Source organism: Solanum pennellii, chromosome 6 (assembly GCF_001406875.1).
Source record: "Solanum pennellii chromosome 6, SPENNV200".
Lineage (NCBI taxonomy): Eukaryota > Viridiplantae > Streptophyta > Magnoliopsida > Solanales > Solanaceae > Solanum > Solanum pennellii.
The window spans coordinates 52,655,988-52,675,242 of NC_028642.1; the positions used below are offsets into that span (position 1 = coordinate 52,655,988).

Consider the following 19,255-nt stretch of genomic DNA (forward strand, 5'->3'; position numbering starts at 1 on the left):
TCAATATTTTGTCATCCTATCTCCTCTCAGAGACGTACTTCCCCTTTTGGATACTTTTCTCCCCTCTCGGATACATCTCTATCCCTTTTTAATACATTAAGTAATGTATCATTCACAATCCGTGAGTTATGATGTAAGTATCTCTTAACACTATGAGATTTATGTAAATTTTTATTATTTTTAGATCTCACTTATAGATTATAGTATAATTTACATAAATCTTATAGCGTAAAGAGTAAATTTCATTTTATTCCTTCTTTTTTTCTAATTACAATAAATCCTTTAAATTTGTAACTTTCGGATACATTAAAGAGTATCTCGGATACATTATAACAAAAATCGGATACATTAAAAACTAGCTCGAATACATTAAAAACTAAATCAAATACATAATACGTAGCTCAGATACATTAATATGTAATTTGAATACATTAAATACATTATGAGAGAAATAAAGGATTTTAGAGGTTTTAGAAATAAAAGGAATATTAAAAATAAAAGAAACATAAGACGTGTATTCCATTGTTGTTGGTAAAGTATGATAATGAGTAGGGGTTTCAAATTGAGCCAAAATATAGATAACCTACCCAACCAATATAATGACTTAGCTAACCCAACCAATATTATATGATTTTTAAAATTTTAAAATCTTTTCAACTATAGTTCCATCTTTTTCGTTGGGTCAAGAAAGTTGATAAAAGGACAAACAATCAACGTTGTAACCCACCTGGCCACTAGATCACCTTATCCACAATTACGGGCCTTTCATTAATGGGCCTTCCATTGATGGGCCTTGTTAAACTCAAATTAGATTATGAAACACTTAATAAGGGCGTTGTTATCGTTTCTAACTTCTTTGTTTCCATCGCCATTTCACCAGCAAGCAAAGCTTCAAGCTCTGTTCTGTGTTTTTCCATAGGGTTCTTTTTACCCTTCCTATGGCTGCATGTAAGTACTCAATTGCTCATTCTCTCTATTGTTTTTGGTGGTTTGATACATCATGCATGTAATCTTTTTTGTAATGGCTTGTTCTTTTATATTTCTGTAAATTTCTTGTAAAATCAATTAAACAGGGGTTGGAGTTAAGTTAGGATAAATTGATGTATTTTTTGTTATTATGTTTCTATAATTGCTTGTTTTTAATAAAAATGTGAACTTTTATTACTTCAGTGTATTTTTTCTGTTTTTAATGTGCCTTAATTTCAAACTAGTTGGTATTTTGCGTCTTTCTTATGATTCTGTAAATTAGTAAAATTGCGAGCTTTTCTTACTGTTCTAAGTATGTTTTTGCATAATATGGTGTTGTTGATCGCTTTTTATTTAATATATATCTATATCTATATATATATATGCATTGATTGGAAACTCGATTGGTGGTCGCTAATTTAATTAGAGGAAGGTTTCGGTTACTGCTTGCCTCTGTGAAATTAAAGAAAAAAGATTAGCTTTTGTGAACTCTTTGACTCTTTTCTGTTTATTAGTAGTGTTGATTGCTTTTTGTTTCCTTTAGGATTTTTAAAACAATTTATATGTTTGTTGATTTTGGGAGTGTTTCTGTAATCCAGGTGGTTTTGGGGCTTCTGGCCTTAAATTAACGAGTTTGAATTTGGGATCTACTAAGCCCAAATTGAGTGTTGTACACAATCTGAGAACGAAGAAATTTGTTCAAAGTGATGGGTTGCTATTAACCACAAAGTCAAGGAAGACATTTGATTGCCGGTGTTCAACTGTTGAAGCTGAATGTGAGTGATTTTCCTCAACCCTGGATTTTTTCTGTTTTCATATCCAAACAAGTGCAATTTTTCTGATCATTGTAATTGACTCATTTATTAATTTGCCTATAATGACAGCAATGCTAATGTTTATACTTTGTTTGAATCATTTGAAATGCTAAGTTGCCATATTTTCTGTAATAATGTAGAATGGCTGGTTATTCTTGTTTATCTTACTGACTTTTTAGGAGTTTCGATGAGTCATATGGAAGCATGTTATTGGACTTATCCTGCTTTTGGAGTTCCCATTATGTTTTATTGGTTCTCGTGTGTGATTTCAAACTAGACTAGATCAATGATCTCAGATAGGCCCCTGCTCACCTTTTCAAGGAGTACCAGTTACATTCTTATTCTGGAGGTTTTTCTCTTGATAATTAAATTACCATTTCTAAAAGGTTACTGGTCTTATTATTTTTTTAACTAGGTGTATAAATATGAGCACTTCGTTCCTTACATTTATGATCCCTTTTTTCAGTTAACGTAACTTCTTGCTCTATGGCTTCACCTTAAGAATGAATATGTTTTCTGTTATGTATAAATAATCATGCAACTTTCTCTATTTCTCTCATCATGTAGCTGTTGCAGCAACAGCTATTCCTAATTCAGATGATAGTTCGAGTAAGATTGTTTCTTCAGAAACTGCAAGTCCATTGATTCCAAATTCATATGAGGTCAGCTCTCTCTATTTGCAATTTGTACTCTGTCAGAAGACAGTAATCTGATCATTATATTGCTGGTATCTAGTGATACGAAGTAGCGAAACTTCCTTGCTGGTGGAGTCTTGTCAGCCACTACAAATTTCAAAACATATTTTAGAAATTTTAGGAACTTGGGAAACAGCTTTAAATAACACAGTGTAACTACAGTAGCACCACGATGAAATATGAAGTGCAACAAACTCATCTTCTTTTTTTCCCATTTCCAGCTATGTTGGGTTAAAGGTGAATGTTTTGGAAACGAGCTTATCCCTTGTGTGAAGTTCCTCAAAAAATTGACTTCCTCAGCAATCTAGTTAGCTGTTGCATAGCAGCTTGTAGTCTAAATACTTGAGCTTTTAATTAAATCTTCCTTGAAATTTATGAATATTTAGATTCTAGTGGTCTATAAATTTTAGGTGAAACCTACAAGATAAATAATTGGTAAGGTACCTCCTTGGTATTATTGGTGTTCGTTGATAAAAACCCTATTTTTCAAATGAACCTGCATGATGGATAAGGATTGTCTATCCATCGTGAGCTTCCTGCTGAAAATTAAACATATTTAGATTCTAGTGCTCTATTTCGGATGAGACCTTGAACATGGATAATTAGTATATTACAAGAGGCCAGGTCTTAGGCAAACAAAATGGATTTGAACAGTGCTCCACTGGCCCTCGGGGATTTCTGGGTAAAAGGGAGGAAGGCTAACTTTAAATCTTTAATTACGACAAAAATCTCTCTGATTCTTTGAGAAAGATAAAATGCAGAGAATGCTCAGCAGATCCCTTTCCTTCCTCCCATTTCTATCAGATTTTTCCTTAATGTTATCAATTGTTTGATAACTATTAATACCAATTTTAGTATTTGGATTCTGACTGTTTCACTCCTGCTTAAAGAGTCTAAGTCTATGTTGCTTAGAGCGTTATTTACATCTGCAGTTGACATGACTCGCCCCAATGCATTTTCCTTTTGTATGTTGCTAACAGACTTTTGTGTAGTACATGCATCCTCTTTACACTATACCTCCTAGCTTACTTCCTATTTGAATATTAGGAGGGTGCTAGTGTTAAACATTGCATTATTTTCATTAAGAAAAAGTTTTAACCATCACATTATTGTAGAGTAGCTTTGTGGATTTTATAAGGAAGATAATAAAGTCGCAGTGAAGGCTGAGTGCAGATTTGACTTCAAGCTTCCAGCTAGTAGGCTCATTTGACGAGAAAATTTTGAACCCTGTTAGTGTTCTTTAATGACAAGATTTAGTGGCAGGTAGGGGGAACTCGTAATGCCAGTTATGGTAAGAAAATGTTATGTTTGGGTAAACAAGTGGGTATTGTCAATAGAGGGAGGGGCTTCATAAATTACAATATCACACTGATGCAGAGTATCAAACCACGTGTCTCAGTAGCCCTGTGCTAGATGACCATCAAGTTTAAACTTGACTGGTATAATACTTTATTTGCACTCAACTTCATCACCTTCTCCCTAATGTGTTAACTCGGAAACTCCTATTGGGATCTTCTCTTACAGTGTGTGTGTGTTGGGGGGGGGGGAATAGAATTCGGGAAGGCATCTCTAAGTGTCTACAGGGTGCCTTGGTTGAAGGAAAGTGTCATGTTCAGAAAACGGGCTTGCATCTATTTAAATAACTCTATATTACTTACTTTCCTTTACTTTGATGCATATAATATAATCCCTGTACTTGCATTGTCTTTTGCAAGCTTTTAAGCCAGCTGGGAATTGGTAAGCCAGTGGTTTTGTCTGTGATTCTACCCAACCTCGTATGGTATTTCCCCCCCACATTAGTTCATGACCTAATACCTCCAAAGCTACATCACCTCGTTGTAACAGAAATCTGACTTTGAAAAGGAAATCAAACATGAGTTGTTACTTCCAACTTCTTGATTAGAATTTATTTTTCTTCATTAACAAATCTTACTCATATTATTCATGTGGAAGACTTGTTCTGATCTGCCAAATTATTTTGGTGAAGAGGCACTCAGTGTATGTTGAGGAGTGGATTAAAATATGGTCTTCCGTATTATTATGTTATTGCTTGCATGCAATGACATTTTGTATTAACATGTGAAACAGGTGGAGTCTCTCCTTACAGAAATATGTGATACAACTTCAATTGCAGAAGTTGACTTAAAAGTAAGCTGGTATTGTAATTTTTTTCTGTTTATTTTATTTCTTATTCCTATGTCCTTCACGGAAGTTATTTATGATCTGCCCTTGATGCATGATTAATCTTCAATCATTTTAAAATTCTTCTACTTCTTATGACACTTTTTCATTTTGTTATTAGCTTGGTGAATTTCGTTTGTATGTGAAGAGAGACTTGACAGGGCAAAGTACAACTTCATTGCCTCCAATATCCAGTCCTGTCAGTGTTCCCTCATCTGTTGAGGTGGCTGATTCAAACGGCTCAGCCTCATCAACATCATTAGCAATCACAAAATCTTCACCTCCCTCAGATGGAATTCAGACGATGATTGAAAAAGCTGCAGATGAAGGCTTGGTGATAATTCAATCTCCAAGGGTGTGATTACAGTGAATCTCTCTTTCTCTCTTTATATCTATCTCTTCCTTTCTCCGCCTGAAAATGACAATTCTCATGTGTCATGCAGGTTGGTTTCTTCAGAAGATCTCGAACCATTAAGGGAAAACGTGCACCTCCAGCCTGTAAAGAAGTAGGTGTTCTTTTTCATTTTTTGCTCTTTAAATCATATGATGAGATTTTTCTGTTTGATAAAACTAAGAGATTGACGATGAAGTCTTTGTATAACTGATTACTAAAGTTCTGAAAAGTTTACTATTAATCTCATTTTGATATTGCTCCTTCCCCTTCAAAAGGAGGTCTGTTCAAAGTGGAGGTCTAAGCAAAATTCTGGAATATCTACTTTATAAAGCTGCCTTTAACTATGTTTAAATATCTGTTGCTTCGTTACAAAAAAAATCTGTTGCTTCATTTTGTGAGAATTGGATGCTAAATCCTTTTAGTACTATCATGCAGCCATACGATGCCAAGGCAAATTTTACTCTATTTCTGAAACCCCCTTCCTCTCAACCTGTCCTCTTTGTCAGTCTCTTCTTTTTTCTCTGTTGCGTCTCTCTCAATTCACGATTAGAAGTGTCCTCTGTGCTTTGGTATTACACTTACTGGCCACTGAACATATGACCTTTTCTTTTTCGTAATTCTATTCTGTAGAAGCAACAAGTGAAGGAGGGACAAGTAGTTTTCTATATTGAGCAGCTTGGAGGCGAGCTCCCCGTCGAGGTTCGGGCCCTGCTATAGATGCATACTTGCATGATTTCTTTTTCACCGTTCACGCTGTTCCTCTTTGCTCCAACGTTTATTTTAAGTACATTCTCATGCATCTTTTTTGATTATCCTTTTGTCTTTTCTTTTCTATCCTCTTTTAGTCTGACGTATCGGGAGAGGTTATCAGGATACTCCGAAAAGATGGAGGTATGCTTCTTAATTCTTATATGTGCTGAAAATCATTTTGTACAACCATATCTGTGACTACTTCAAGATCTCACTTTACCTGTCTATTGAACAGATCCTGTTGGATATGGTGACCCTCTAATCTCAATCCTCCCTTCTTTCCCTGGTATAAAGAAGCTTCAATAGATGATTCTTGTAGCATATGCCTTCTGGAACAGAGTTCATCATTTTTTTTAGAGAATACTTGAGTTGAAAATTGTTGATTGCCTTCTATCGGAACAGCGGGATTTTTATTTTGTTTATTTCTTTTAGTTTAAATATCTGCACCAGAAATGTTTTAAATTTTTTAATTTATACTCTTATTTCTTTTGCATCTTGTGTTATTAGCTCTGGTTCATTCCTTTCCAGTAGTCATAATTGATATCAGCAAATTTAACAGCCTTATCACAGAAAATTCTGCAATAAAGAACCAAAAAATACAAACGAGCTAAACTTGTTGACAGTAGATTTCCGAAGGGATCATGCCCCAATCGTGGGATTACAATGGGTTTGTTGTAGTTGCATCCAGTTTCCCGGAGATGTCAAGAACAAAAATATACGAATCTCACGAGTAAGGTCCGGAAAGATGAAGGTTCTTTGCGCCCGCGAATCTAGAAGTCAAAGACCAATAATGTCTTGCGTTCAAATGTTTTTGCCTTCTTTTTTTATATGGAGGAGACTTTGTCTAGTTATAACTCTTCCCTGTCAACTAGGTGAGCGAGAAAGAAAATACAGAATAAAACAGGCCGGCGTATACCATTTTATATCCCTATTTTCAAAGGCAACTTAAGTCATACACAGACATACATTATAAAAATCGGTATCTTTTCCTCAATAAAACTAGAGTTCTATTTTTCGCCGAATTCTCTTTATCTATCTTCTTAAGTTATAATTTTTATAAATAACTTTAAAGACTTATTATTTGTGGGTGTGGGGTGGTGGGTACAAAGCACATTTCAGTTCAAACACGTAATAGATTACTTATTTATAAGAAATAAATTTCAGGAATTGACAATCTGCTAATTCAAACGGGCTCATACGTCTTAAGAGTGATTGACTGGTTAGAAGGCCATACTTGTTTTTACTTAAATATTCCTCCTCTGTCACCTTCATTTCTTGAATCAGAGGGTATTTGAAAATAGTATTAGTATAAAACAAGAGCAATAACCAAAAAGCTTTTGCCTAAATTTTTTTTTCTTTTGGGAAGCGTGCAGTATTCATCAATTAATTGTTGATGGCAAAGATCAGCGATTTCATTCCGCAGACAAGGTTCATCTGGACTTATATGGGACGACAAATACTTAACAGGTGAACTGATCAAGCACCCAGTCAAACATAAAGAAGAAACTAACAAAACACGACTAGGAAAACCCAAAGAGGAAATGATGCTGCAGGTGAAGACTTCATCAACAACCATTGGATCCACAGGGAGGAGAGGATTCAATGGCGGTGGAGGGGTGAACCCGACGGCAGAGCCACCATCTCCTAAGGTTTTTGCATGTGGATTGTGCAGTGCTATTAATGGCAAAAAAGGTAAGTCCCACCGTCGACAACCAGGGGACCAATGACAAGTCTTCGAAAGCCAAGAGCTAGTTGGTTGCTTCTCTTGCCTCAATAGCATGGCATATAGATGCAATGGATCCATTGTAGTAGACTAGGATATAACAAAACAATTACTCCTACAAACTAGGCTCAGTTTATCACGACTTGTTGCGGTTATATAATATGAGAAGGTCCAGTAGTCAACTTATCATTTACCATGAGAAATATGATCACTCCAAACACAATAACCAGTCATCAATAGCGAATGAATTTTACAAGGAACGAACTTTGAATGCAATATGATTCTTGTTTAGCTTTGGTCCATAGTTTGGCTCAGAGGTACTTTCTTGCAAGGGCTCTAACTTTAGTATCAAAGTGAGAGGATGTGATGCGAGATCCTGGCAAATAGAGAGGATTCAAAAGTATCTGCAAGTTTTGCAGCAACAGATCAGTGAATTTCTATCTAAAAATACATAAAGCACATAGCTCACTTCAAAACAGGGCATGAAGAAGTAGCACATTACATTATCTATGAGCGTATAAATGAAAAAGTCACAATGAAAGAGGGTGGAATCAAAGCTCAATCTCTCAGTTTAAACATAAACTTTAGAATTTTATTCAATTATGTACTTCTTGACTGCAACCATTTCTTTGGGGAAAAAAAAATCTAATTTTCACCACAATACAAGTTCAATTATATTTGCGCATTACAAAATTTTGAATTATCATACAGTTACCAACTAATTCATGGCTAAACAATTCCTCAAGCTGTACCATGCACCTTTAGAGCTAAACTTGACAAAACCAACGTATCTAAATATTAAGTTTTCAGTAGTTACATGAACCACTGTAGACCATGTGTTTCATTTATAGAAAAACAAATCCAAAAGATATCTTAGAAACACTGGAACAGTACCAGCCTAACAAACCAGTACATCCAGTGATGACTACCAAAAAGGTACTGATGCACGTCGGAAGAGTACTTTGTTGTGCTGCAACCCCAAAAGAGCAAGGCAAAGAGAACAAAAGACAAAGAAACTAATCATATCCGAGGAACTCCAAAATGAAATCTATAAAGCCCAATTGAACTTCATAGGATCAGAGATATTTAAACACTGCTGACATGAATTCAAGATGACTTCACAGCAACTGATCTTATTATAACATACGAAAAAAAATATTCCAAGAAATTCTTTTAATAGCCATGCCTACATACAGAAGTTTCTGCTTAAAAGAATCTCTTGGTATAGCTAGGAACACAAAAAATAAAGTAGAGAAGTTAATAAGAGCTCAGAATAGGTATGCAAAGATGTCAGCAGTCCCCCATCCCAAAGAGCAACAAAGTGAGGCCTTTACTAGGTTTGAGCAATTGATTAAATAAACTAAAATGTATGACCCCTGTGTTTTTTATGTCCTATAAGAAAGCATTCAGAAAAGGCTTTACCTTTATATATAGTTCATGGACCTCCTGGAAGAAGCTTTTTATCCCATCATCATTGCGAGAGTCATGAAGCAGCATCAATCGCGTATGTATGCTTGATTGGTCAAGGGGACAAAAAACAAAATGTTCACATTTGTAAAGTCAAACTGGTGATGCTGACAGTATGGTTCCCATATACAATACCATATTAACTTATCCAGCTACGAGAACATCTAAAACATGCATCTTCCTCTTATTCCATTTTCTACTTCTGATAGGTAAAAATATGCTACAGAGGGAGACAGTACAAGTCTGCCTTGTCATTCCAACTAGTATTAAACCAATGATAAGTAAAGAAGGTAAGATAATAAAAAACATCAGGAGATTTAGCCTTCAGGTGCTCGAAGTTAAGAGTTAACTATCATCACTGGCTACAGAATGGGATAAAGAAGACATAAATGTGGTTATGTGGACCAAATTCAGGACAAGATGGAGTTGTTGGGGGAATGGTCCTTTTCAAGATCATAAAGGTTAAGAAATATGGGTTATCTCTTCTTCCTAATTCTGATATGGCAAATCACTTCACACATCATTCCATATGCTCCTAATCTTCCACAAGAGGAGTCAACTGGAGAAAAACTGATAGGCAAATTCATCTGTGACACATGGAGCACTACTAAACAATGACTAGCTTTATAAGTAACCAGTTACCACCATAAATCAAATAATTTCAGTACAAGAAGCAAGCTGTTGTATCGATTGTTAAGGAGAAATCCAGGTAAAACACAAGCTAGCACCATCATCTATTTTCTATAACCAAAACAGTGCTGTCACTAAGTACTGATTTACTATAACATATAAAGGATATGACCAGCAGTGACGTAAACAGAAACCACCAAATCATTGAATCTGTCAATTGATTTCAAGAACCTGGATGTAGAAAGAAGAATCACTATGAGGATGATGATTTCAAGAAACTTTACAATGGAAACTCACAATTAATGCCTTGATGACTAGGGGAAAGCAACCTTACATAGCACTTGTAGTCCATGCAAGGTCCTGGACAATATCCAATGCTGCATGTAATATAAACTGGTGCTGATGAGCAGCATCTTCTTTCTAGCATGCAAGTACAATATACAAAATCACCAAGCAACTACAACACTTGTCATCAATGACAGAAAGTAAAAAGATGTGCATACAGTTTGACAATGGCGGCAAAGACTGTACAGTCCACACTATAAATTCAAATGCATTATAACTACCTCATTAAAAATCTCGCGAGCAAACTTTACATAATTCACATTATGACGTAAAACTGTCAAAGTTTCTTTATATAAGATATTGCTTATGTTGTGACTTGTGATTTAAGGTGAGATGGAAACTAGTGACTGAACATAATCCAAAAAGGAACAAAACAAGAAAAAAGAACCCAGATACTAATAAGCACTGTAGTTAATCTCTTAACCTTAAGACGGTATGATCTCTACATATAGAAATATTATTCCTCACCGAAAACCCAATTCTGATCCTCCAGTAAAACCAAAGAGAGAAAAAATTGACATATAAAAATCAGTTGTTTTAGATCAGCTTTACACAGCATTTCTTTATCTGTGCTACCATATAGAGAGCAATATTCACTCGATTGTAAATAGTTTTCGAAGATTCAAAAGAGGTTTATGTACGTTTCCCATTAATCAGATTCAAAGTGATGCAAAACTAGAAATCTCTACTAGCATGATCAGAGCTAACCTTTAAACTGAGGCAACAACAACAACAACAACAACAACAACATGCCCAGTGTAATAGTCCGGAGAGCTACTCCTACCTCAGGAGGCAGAGAGGCTGTTTCCATACACCCTCTGCTCAAACATTTAATTGAAAAAAAAAAAGTAGAGCAAAGGTCAATTACCTTTGGCGCAGTGCCAACTTCAGCTTCATAGATAGGGATATCATTCCTGCTTACAATCATAAAACATGCTGTGCTTGCCATTTTCCTTTAAATTTTCGGATCCCTAAATCCCTTCAAATACAAAACTGAATCAAACTCACATTTTAAGTACACATTAGATTAAAACTTCAGTGATCTCAATATCAATTAAGATCAACTAATGATAAATTTTGAATCTACGGAAATCTAGAAGAGAAAGAAAGAGTACTTACAGCTCGATTTCGAGAAGAGATCGCGAGGAGTTCGCCGAAAAACGGGACGAAGAAGTTCGCAGAGAAGGCAGAGTGCCGTAAGAAGAAACTCTGCTGTAGTGAAAGTTGGGCCTGTAATCATCTGGAGTTCGGATCTAAATGTTCAGGCCACTCCATTTTTCAAAAAATGGCCACTTTTAGGACGACTATTTAATACAGAGTCAAAATTTGTACTATGTTTTAAAAAATAATGTCGGTAACTCTTTCATTTAAATTTTCGCATTATATGCTTGAAATCACTAAATCAAAAAGATATTTTAATATATTTTACATATCTTAAATATAAACATATCTTCGCACGTAATTAAGTTTTTACGATATCCTGTTCATACTAACAAAAAATAGCTAGCGCCTAGTAGTAATGGGATTGAATTATTTGCTCAAATCTATTATACAATATTGCCAATATAGGAAATTCCCAAATTCTTTTTTAATTACTTTCTTGGAACCTTCCTTTCATAACTATTATAGTAGTGATGCAAACATAGAAATGACCTTGAATATTGTCAAGTTTATTACACATTATAAATTCCTTAAAGTTTTTCAGTTTAATTAATTAACAGAATTAGAAGGGGGAGCTGATCGATCATGAGATTTTATAATGTTTCTATTTTTGCATCACTACTATATAATACTATATTTTCCTTCTTGCTTTTTGTAAATGTGAACAGTTTTGATTCCTTCATTCAGTTCCCCACATTGGAAGATTCAAGAGGCAAATCAGTATCCCTTATTTACGTGAATGAATTTGGAGCCAAAGGAGATGGCATCACCGATGACACTAAGGTAATTCCTTTTATTCGGGTCGAACCATTAATATTTGCGCTCACATAATAATATATCCGATCAAAGGATGGACGCTCTTAGGAATAAATATAAAAAAAAAAGAAAACAAATTAACATGATATGTGTATCTAAGAGAATTTGATATTTTGATTAGAGTAGGAGTAGCGTTGTGCTTTATCATAGTCATGAGTCTATTTATAGTTGCGACTGTTAATTAATGCTGGTACTTGCCTTTGCCTTTTATGTATGTATTTTACAGATTTTTCAACATGTTTGGAAAAGGGCGTGTGCTTCATTCTTAAGACCAAAAATTATAATCCCAATTGGATATTCATTCTTAGTTCAACCAATTGATTTTGTTGGGCCATGCAGATCAAAGATTTCTCTAATAGTAAGTATTTATTTATACTAAAGTCTTAAACAATACTAAAGTTTTGCAACATAGATATATAATATTTGTTGCAATTAAAACTACAGATTGAAGGTTCAATTGTAGCACCAAAAGATCCAAAAGTGTGGGATAAATTGGATGCACATAAATGGCTTTATTTTGTTAAAGTGAGACATCTCACTGTACAAGGAGGAGGAACAATAAATGGGATGGGCCAAAAATGGTGGGCTACTTCATGCAAGATTAACACAACCAATGTAATTTCAAGTTATTACTTTGGAGTTTTTCTTCGAAATTTTTGACGATGACTATTTTTCAACTATAAAATTAAAAAATCGCTATTCACAAATCCCTTTTCCTTCACCATGAATGTCTAATGTGATACAATTTTCTATTTTTTTGCAGCCTTGTCGACATGCTCCAACCGTAGGTGCTATTTTCTCCAGTCTCATATGTTTTTAAGAGTTTAACTTCTATAAAATTAACAGTATATTACGTATACTTAATGAAAATACAGGCTATGAGTTTCCACAAATGCAACAACTTAAAAGTGAGGGACCTAAGGATGTTAAATAGTCAACAAATGCATATATCAATTTCGAATTGCATAAATGTTGAAGTATCACGTATGATAGTAGAAGCACCAGCTAAGAGCCCTAACACTGATGGAATTCATATAACCTCATCTATACGTGTTGCTATAAAAGATTGCACTATTCGGACAGGTATGGAAAATTAAATTAAATTATCCACCTTTATCGAAGAGAGATATTTTACTCGTATGCATGATTTAAATTTAATCGGTTTAAAATTCGATTGATTAGATTACTATTTATTAATAATGTCACAATTCTGAATATACGATTTGCCAGGAGACGATTGTATATCTATAGTCAACAATTCTTCAAGTATTCTAGTAAAAAATATTGCTTGTGGCCCTGGACATGGTATAAGGTACAACATTTAACTATTTGTTTTGTTTATAATTGAGAATTAAGATCATACATATACTGTAAATTTTTTTTTTAAAAACAATTGGCTTGATGGCTTGTATTGTTGTAGCATTGGAAGCTTGGGAAAATCAAATTCATGGTCTCAAGTGCACAATGTTTGTGTTGATGGAGCATATTTTTCCAATACAGAAAATGGTGTCAGGATTAAGACTTGGCAGGTAGGTAATCCTATAGTACTCGTTATCGATAATTAAATTGACTTAATTTTTGAAGCTAAATTTGATTTAGATCAATTCACTAAATACTTCAAAATGAAAGTTTAAATATTGAAATACTATACGACAAATACTGTTAAAGAATGACAAAAATCTCACATCGATGGTTAATGAAATGCGTGGACTCCTTATAAGGCTTTGCCAATTCGTCTCCCTTTCAACTAGCTTTTGGGATGTGAGTTAGCCTAAAATTGAATTTCACGTGGTATCAAAGTAGGGTTCATCTCACCCGATGTTGGGGCTCTCAAAATCAAAGTTGCTCACGCCTAGTGCTTAGTATTAAAGAATGACCAAAGTCCCACATCGATGGTTAATGAGATAGGTGCCTCCTCCCTTTGAGCTAGCTTTTAGGATAGGATCTGAGTTAAGCCTAAGATCTAATTCTAACCAATACTATCTCATTTCAATATAATAAAAAAAGATACTAGTCGAAATTCACATGTCACACAAACCATATAGCGTGAGTATTACTCTGTTGATCCTCTTACAAGTGATTGTCATGAATATTATCATTTAATTTTAGCTAATGCTTTAAATATTGGCAGGGAGGTAGAGGGTATGTGAGAAGGATTAGTTTTATGAATGTGTGGATGGAAAATGTATCAAATCCCATCATAATAGATCAATATTATTGCGATTCTCCATTCCCCTGCCCAAATCAGGTACGCGTCGAATACTTCAAAAGTGATACATTTACCTGACACGAATTACCACTAACATTTTGGTAACTACGTGAAAATTTGATATGCAGACTTCTGGTATTCATATTCACAGCGTATCCTTCATTGGAATTAGAGGAACTTCAGCAACAAAAAATGCAATTAAATTTGCCTGCAGTGATAGCTCCCCATGTAAAAAGCTATTTTTGAAAGATGTTCAACTTGTTTCATATTCGGGGCTCCCTACGGCATCGTTTTGCTGGAAGGCATATGGATCAACCTCAGGGCTAAACAATCCACCTTCTTGCTTCAACTTTGTGGAACAGACAACAAAAAATTTATCCAATTGGAGTGATCAGTTTATTTGAATTATTTTTTATAATAATCTCATAATTAATTTGATCAAGGCATAAATTAAGAGGTTTAGTTTAATTATTAAATCATGTATGCACATCATATCTAAGGCATGTAAATTTTTGTAGTACTTGATGAGATGAGAAGGTTATGAATAATCTATCCTTGAAATTAAGGATCTTGCAATTGTGGCCCAAAATTTTATTACATGTGTAAATTCGGATTAGTTCATAAATGGCCATTTGGAGTGGTTTTAATTTTTGGTCCGGTTTAATAAATATTTTTAAATTATTTCAATTTCAGAAACTTTAAGCTACGCAAAGTTTTTGTTACCCATTGAATATAAGTTGTGAATATAAATTAATTTTGTTTATAAAAGAGAAATTCAGGACAATTCAATCACAAAGGTATATCTATTTATAGGTGAAAAAAAAATAGGACCAATGATTGATGGAGGAGAAAAAATCTTTGATAATTTACACAAATCTGCTAGTGTTAAGCGTTAATTACATTATTTTTATTATTCTTTTTTTAAAAAAAAAATAACAAAAACTCTTTAAAATTTGTGAATTTCGAACAGATTACGAGATATTCGAATACATAGGGGAGGAATATATCCGAGAGGGAAGAAATGTGTTAGAGAGGGGATGAATACGGATACATGGGAAGGGATACATTTGAGAGGAAAGGAATATATCAAAGAGGGGATATGATCCGAATACATAGGAGATGAATGTATTCAAGATAGATAGAGATGTATCAACAAGAGGAAAATGATACATCCGAGAGGAAATTTTTGATTTTTTTAAAATAATAGAAAATTTAGAGATTATACTAAAATAAAATGTATATGTAGGTAATTTTTCCAAACTTCTTCTCGATGGAAGTCATTTTTAAAGACCCGTTAATCGGGATTAGACAATTTAGATAGAACGCTTTTGGAGACACCGTTTGTCATTTTCTACTTAAATTGCATAGCTGAATTTTGAATTTTCCAAATTTATCTTTGATTTATTGTTCAAAATAATTGAATTGTTCAAAGCTTAAATGAATGTTTGAATTTTTTTCCAGCATTACCGTTTACTTCATTGACGTTTTAATTTTTTCAGGAGATACATTATATTATATACAAAATTATATTTATGATTTCACAAATAACAAATAATATAATCTAAATTATATTTTTAAATATTTTTGAATAAGGGTATATTATCTCACAAATTGAGTTATACAAATTCTGTTCTCCAAGTCGGTAGAAACAAAAAGCCCTAGCTCAAAAGTTACAGTTAATTATCCCGCCGTTTCATTTTCAGCGCGATCAGTCCCTCCATTGCTCAGTTGACGAAATAATTTTGAGTTGCAGAGAGTTACAAGAGTTGAAATATGGAAGAGTTAGCAGAAGGAGTGAGCAACTTGAACCTGGTTGATTCTCAGAAGAAGAATCGGATTCAAGTATCTAATACTAAGAAACCTCTATTCTTCTACGTTAATCTATCCAAGGTACAAAAATCATAATCAAACTATTTTGTATGGTTTAATTTGTTAGATTTTTTCTATTATTGGATTTGATGTTTGAATTTATGGTTGTAGAGGTATATGCAGCAGTATAATGAAGTGGAGCTTTCAGCTTTGGGAATGGGTATTTCATCTCAACTCTATGTTTCTTTTGTTATTCATATCCTAGTTTTACATGTTTGAACTTGTTTCTCTCCCCCAGGCCTTGTGGGATTACACTTATCATGTTGTTGTTGTTGTTATACTGTTTAGCAGGTTGCACTCTTAGTTCGTTCTGTTTTCTACTTATCCTCCCGTTTTATGTGTTTGATTGGGTATTGTCTATATAAGTGGTGGTTGAATAATTATTATTGTTGTTGTTTTTGAAAAGTTAGCTTGATAGAGCATGGAAAATTTTGTATTCTTTTTTTGTGGCTGAGAAGGGTGGTGGCTTAGTGGTCAATGAATTGCATTGAGAATTGGCAAAAGCACTAGTTGATTTCTTCCGTTTCTACAAAATTAGCTTCTCACTAGTAAATATTTAATATTTCTCCCTTCTCATTCAGCTTGAGATTGGTACAGTTGGTTTTACAATTTTAAAAAGAACAACAATCTTAATCTAAAGTAACAATCATCAAATTAAGGAACAAATACAAGTACTTAATTCACTAAAAACAAATAAGGAAAAAGATGAAAAAGGAGAGACAAGAGTTCACACTGGAGGCTAGATGTTGGATAACAACAATTAGATCAACAATTAAAGTTAGAACCCTAACTTTTGGAGAAAAAAAATTGAGTTAAACTTTTTGAATGTGATTAGAAATCAATAGTTAGATATTGTAGTTTCAGAGTACAATAGAAATAATATTAGACTTTTTTTAAAAATAATTTTTTGTTTTTTTTAAAAACTTTTTTTATATAAACCCACCTATGTTTTTTAATCAATTGTTATCGATTTTTTATTTTTTTAAAAATTAATTACGACACAAATACTATTTCCTTACCGATATTCTATTTTTTAATTATTTTTTTTTATATAAACAAGCGTTTAGAAAGTAATCCATAAAATTGTGTGACTACCTAGATTCGAACCCACATTTCTCGCTGGGTGCTCAGCAACCACTTTGTGGGTTTGCAGTAAATAGATATATACATTGTACTTAATATTTAAATATGAATATACGGTGTATGGAAAAGCTAGTGGGTTCGGCCGAACCCCTCCTTCCGCTACAATAGCTCCACCTCTAATCTTATATCAATTATCAGGGTTACAGTTTTAAGAAAAAGTCTATATGTTTTGGGATTTATTAAACTCGAAAGCCTGAGTTAAGTTGGGAAGGTGGAGTGTTTAACTTTGCTTCCTCTTTTCCAAATAATGCTATTTCGAGATACTCCTGTTCTTCTCTAAGGTTTTGTAGCAAAAAGTCTGTTCAGCAGAGTTTTACTTCATTGCTCTCCGCCTTTTTTTTTTAATGACTGATTGCCGCCTCTCCGGTTTAGACTTTCAGCCATTAAAGGGATAGTATTGATTTGTTAAATCAGATAAACACTGAATTCAGTGAATCTCTCTGTTACATCTTCTTATATCATTGTTAGTATTGGTTTTGAACTTTCAAGGTGTTCCCTTGTTGGTTGCTCTATGATTTAAGAATTGTGCTTGTCATAATCTCTGACTTCCAGTGAATTTCTCTTGGGGTCATTCGTCCTAATTTTACTCTATCCTTATACTTGATCTAAAAACTACTCATGATGGCCCAGTGCCTAAAAGTTCTTAACACGGTGCTGACACTCTGGTTCTGATGTGAATCTGCAGCGATTTCAACAGTTGTATCAATTGCTGAAATTCTAAAGAATAATGGGCTGGCCACTGAAAAAAGTAAGATTTCACATTAGATGCAAATTTACTTCAGTATTTACTATTCTATGTTCAAAGTTTACGATATAGACACGCATATTGATATTAATGTTGTCAAAGGTGCACTTAAGGAGCGCCTAAGCCCCGAAGCAAGGTGCAGAATGTTGAACACTTCTTTATGGGTGTTTCAGTATTGTCATAAAGGCTTTTAAGGCATACCTTTTTTTTGAAAATGAGCACTATTCTGAAGACGCGTAGTAAGCAATTTATATTTCATTTTATTGTAAAAAGAAAATTCAATTTCTTTGTCCAAGTATTTTTGTTCCTGCATATAATTGTATTTTTGTATTTCTTTATCCATTTTCACCTTTCTTCATTAAATTCCACACTTTATTTGTGTTTCGCGCTTAAAGCCCAAACTGACCTGAGTGCTCTTTTGATTACACCGACTGATATCTGTTCTTTGAAACCTAAATGCAGAAATCATGACTTCTACGGTTGATGTAAATGAAGACATGAGGGGAAGACCTATTCAGAAAGCTAAGGTATGTGTTTGCACATGTGTGGGGATGTTTATTTTGGTTGGGCATTGTGAAATCAATTATGTTGTCTCTGTGGGTGTGTCTGTCAATGGGGGATATTCTGTTTAGATTATTTGTTAATGTCGGTTATGTTTGGCTTTGGGGAAAAAGTGACTCATCCCATACCAAAATTTTGCCTTGATTGTTATCTTTCCCTTAGTAGAACAGAAAGTAGCATCATATAGACGTTACAAATAATCCATCTTCGAACATTAGCAAATGCCTATACCATCTTCACTTAAATTCTTCAAAGTTGTACAACGAATACAATAAATATGTTCTTGGCTATCGGTGTTGCCACTTATTTCTACCTCTTGTTGAAATATGTTAACATTGTGGATGCTTCTTTTTCAGATTGAAATCGTACTGGGTAAGACGGTGAACTTTGATGAGTTGATGCTCGCTGGGCAAAAGGATGGGAACAATATTCAGGAACAGAGTTGAATTAATATATTGTAGTTAATGTTCTCAGATTCTGTCCGTTGTAATTTAGAAGCAAATTTACCTTCGTCCCCTATATTATCCTTTTTTGTTCTGTACAGGTTTTCTTTGTCTAAAGTTCTTCTCTCCCTCTCTTTTGCCTCCAAGATACAATTGACCCTCTTCTTTTTGTGTCTAAACTGAATTTTACATTGTCTATTTTGAGTCGTTACACCAGTTCAAAATTTCCTGTTAAGTTTTACATGTTCAATGTTAACTGTGTTGGAAAAGAAAGTAGATCTATGTTCCCTGCTGCTCCACTTGTCTATATTTCAATTGTATGTAATGTAATACTTAGACGCA

At 34.0% G+C, this 19,255-nt stretch overlaps 4 protein-coding genes across 7 annotated transcripts; 3 read left to right on the top strand and 1 right to left on the bottom strand.

The window, feature by feature from the left end:
* The first annotated feature begins 742 nt into the window (after nucleotides 1-742).
* On the top strand, nucleotides 743-6,292 carry LOC107023594 (biotin carboxyl carrier protein of acetyl-CoA carboxylase). 2 transcript variants are annotated; one of them, XM_015224333.2, is made up of 9 exons: nucleotides 743-948; nucleotides 1,566-1,742; nucleotides 2,349-2,443; nucleotides 4,565-4,624; nucleotides 4,779-5,012; nucleotides 5,101-5,163; nucleotides 5,682-5,750; nucleotides 5,897-5,942; nucleotides 6,037-6,292. In XM_015224333.2, exons 1-9 carry the CDS (start codon nucleotides 939-941, stop codon nucleotides 6,105-6,107), a joined length of 825 nt encoding a protein of 274 aa, XP_015079819.1. In that variant the 5' UTR covers nucleotides 743-938; the 3' UTR covers nucleotides 6,108-6,292. The 2 variants fall into 2 exon arrangements, with proteins under 2 accessions (XP_015079819.1, XP_015079820.1); XM_015224334.2 differs by having other exon boundaries at nucleotides 2,358-2,443; nucleotides 6,037-6,277.
* Nucleotides 6,293-7,622: 1,330 nt separating this feature from the next.
* Nucleotides 7,623-11,246, bottom strand: LOC107021262 (trafficking protein particle complex subunit 2). 3 transcript variants are annotated; one of them, XM_015221887.2, is made up of 6 exons: nucleotides 11,086-11,242; nucleotides 10,835-10,937; nucleotides 9,956-10,041; nucleotides 9,791-9,852; nucleotides 8,947-9,032; nucleotides 7,623-7,928 (listed from the first exon to the last, which is right to left on the bottom strand). In XM_015221887.2, exons 2-6 carry the CDS (start codon nucleotides 10,913-10,915, stop codon nucleotides 7,836-7,838), a joined length of 408 nt encoding a protein of 135 aa, XP_015077373.1. In that variant the 5' UTR covers nucleotides 10,916-10,937; nucleotides 11,086-11,242; the 3' UTR covers nucleotides 7,623-7,835. The 3 variants fall into 3 exon arrangements, with proteins under 3 accessions (XP_015077373.1, XP_015077371.1, XP_015077372.1); XM_015221885.2 differs by having other exon boundaries at nucleotides 7,682-7,928; nucleotides 10,835-10,945; nucleotides 11,086-11,246; XM_015221886.2 differs by having other exon boundaries at nucleotides 7,682-7,928; nucleotides 10,835-10,959; nucleotides 11,086-11,234.
* A 412-nt stretch (nucleotides 11,247-11,658) lies between these two features.
* LOC107021208 (probable polygalacturonase At1g80170) lies at nucleotides 11,659-14,799 on the top strand. Its single transcript, XM_015221818.2, has 9 exons — nucleotides 11,659-11,910; nucleotides 12,170-12,301; nucleotides 12,388-12,558; nucleotides 12,707-12,727; nucleotides 12,819-13,026; nucleotides 13,174-13,255; nucleotides 13,364-13,472; nucleotides 14,075-14,191; nucleotides 14,281-14,799. Exons 1-9 carry the CDS (start codon nucleotides 11,713-11,715, stop codon nucleotides 14,554-14,556), a joined length of 1,314 nt encoding a protein of 437 aa, XP_015077304.1. The 5' UTR covers nucleotides 11,659-11,712; the 3' UTR covers nucleotides 14,557-14,799.
* A 910-nt stretch (nucleotides 14,800-15,709) lies between these two features.
* Nucleotides 15,710-19,255, top strand: LOC107021627 (uncharacterized protein At2g34160-like). Its single transcript, XM_015222323.2, has 5 exons — nucleotides 15,710-16,042; nucleotides 16,133-16,181; nucleotides 17,850-17,912; nucleotides 18,372-18,436; nucleotides 18,827-19,255. The coding sequence occupies exons 1-5, from the start codon at nucleotides 15,926-15,928 to the stop codon at nucleotides 18,914-18,916; spliced, it is 384 nt and encodes a 127-aa protein (XP_015077809.1). The 5' UTR covers nucleotides 15,710-15,925; the 3' UTR covers nucleotides 18,917-19,255.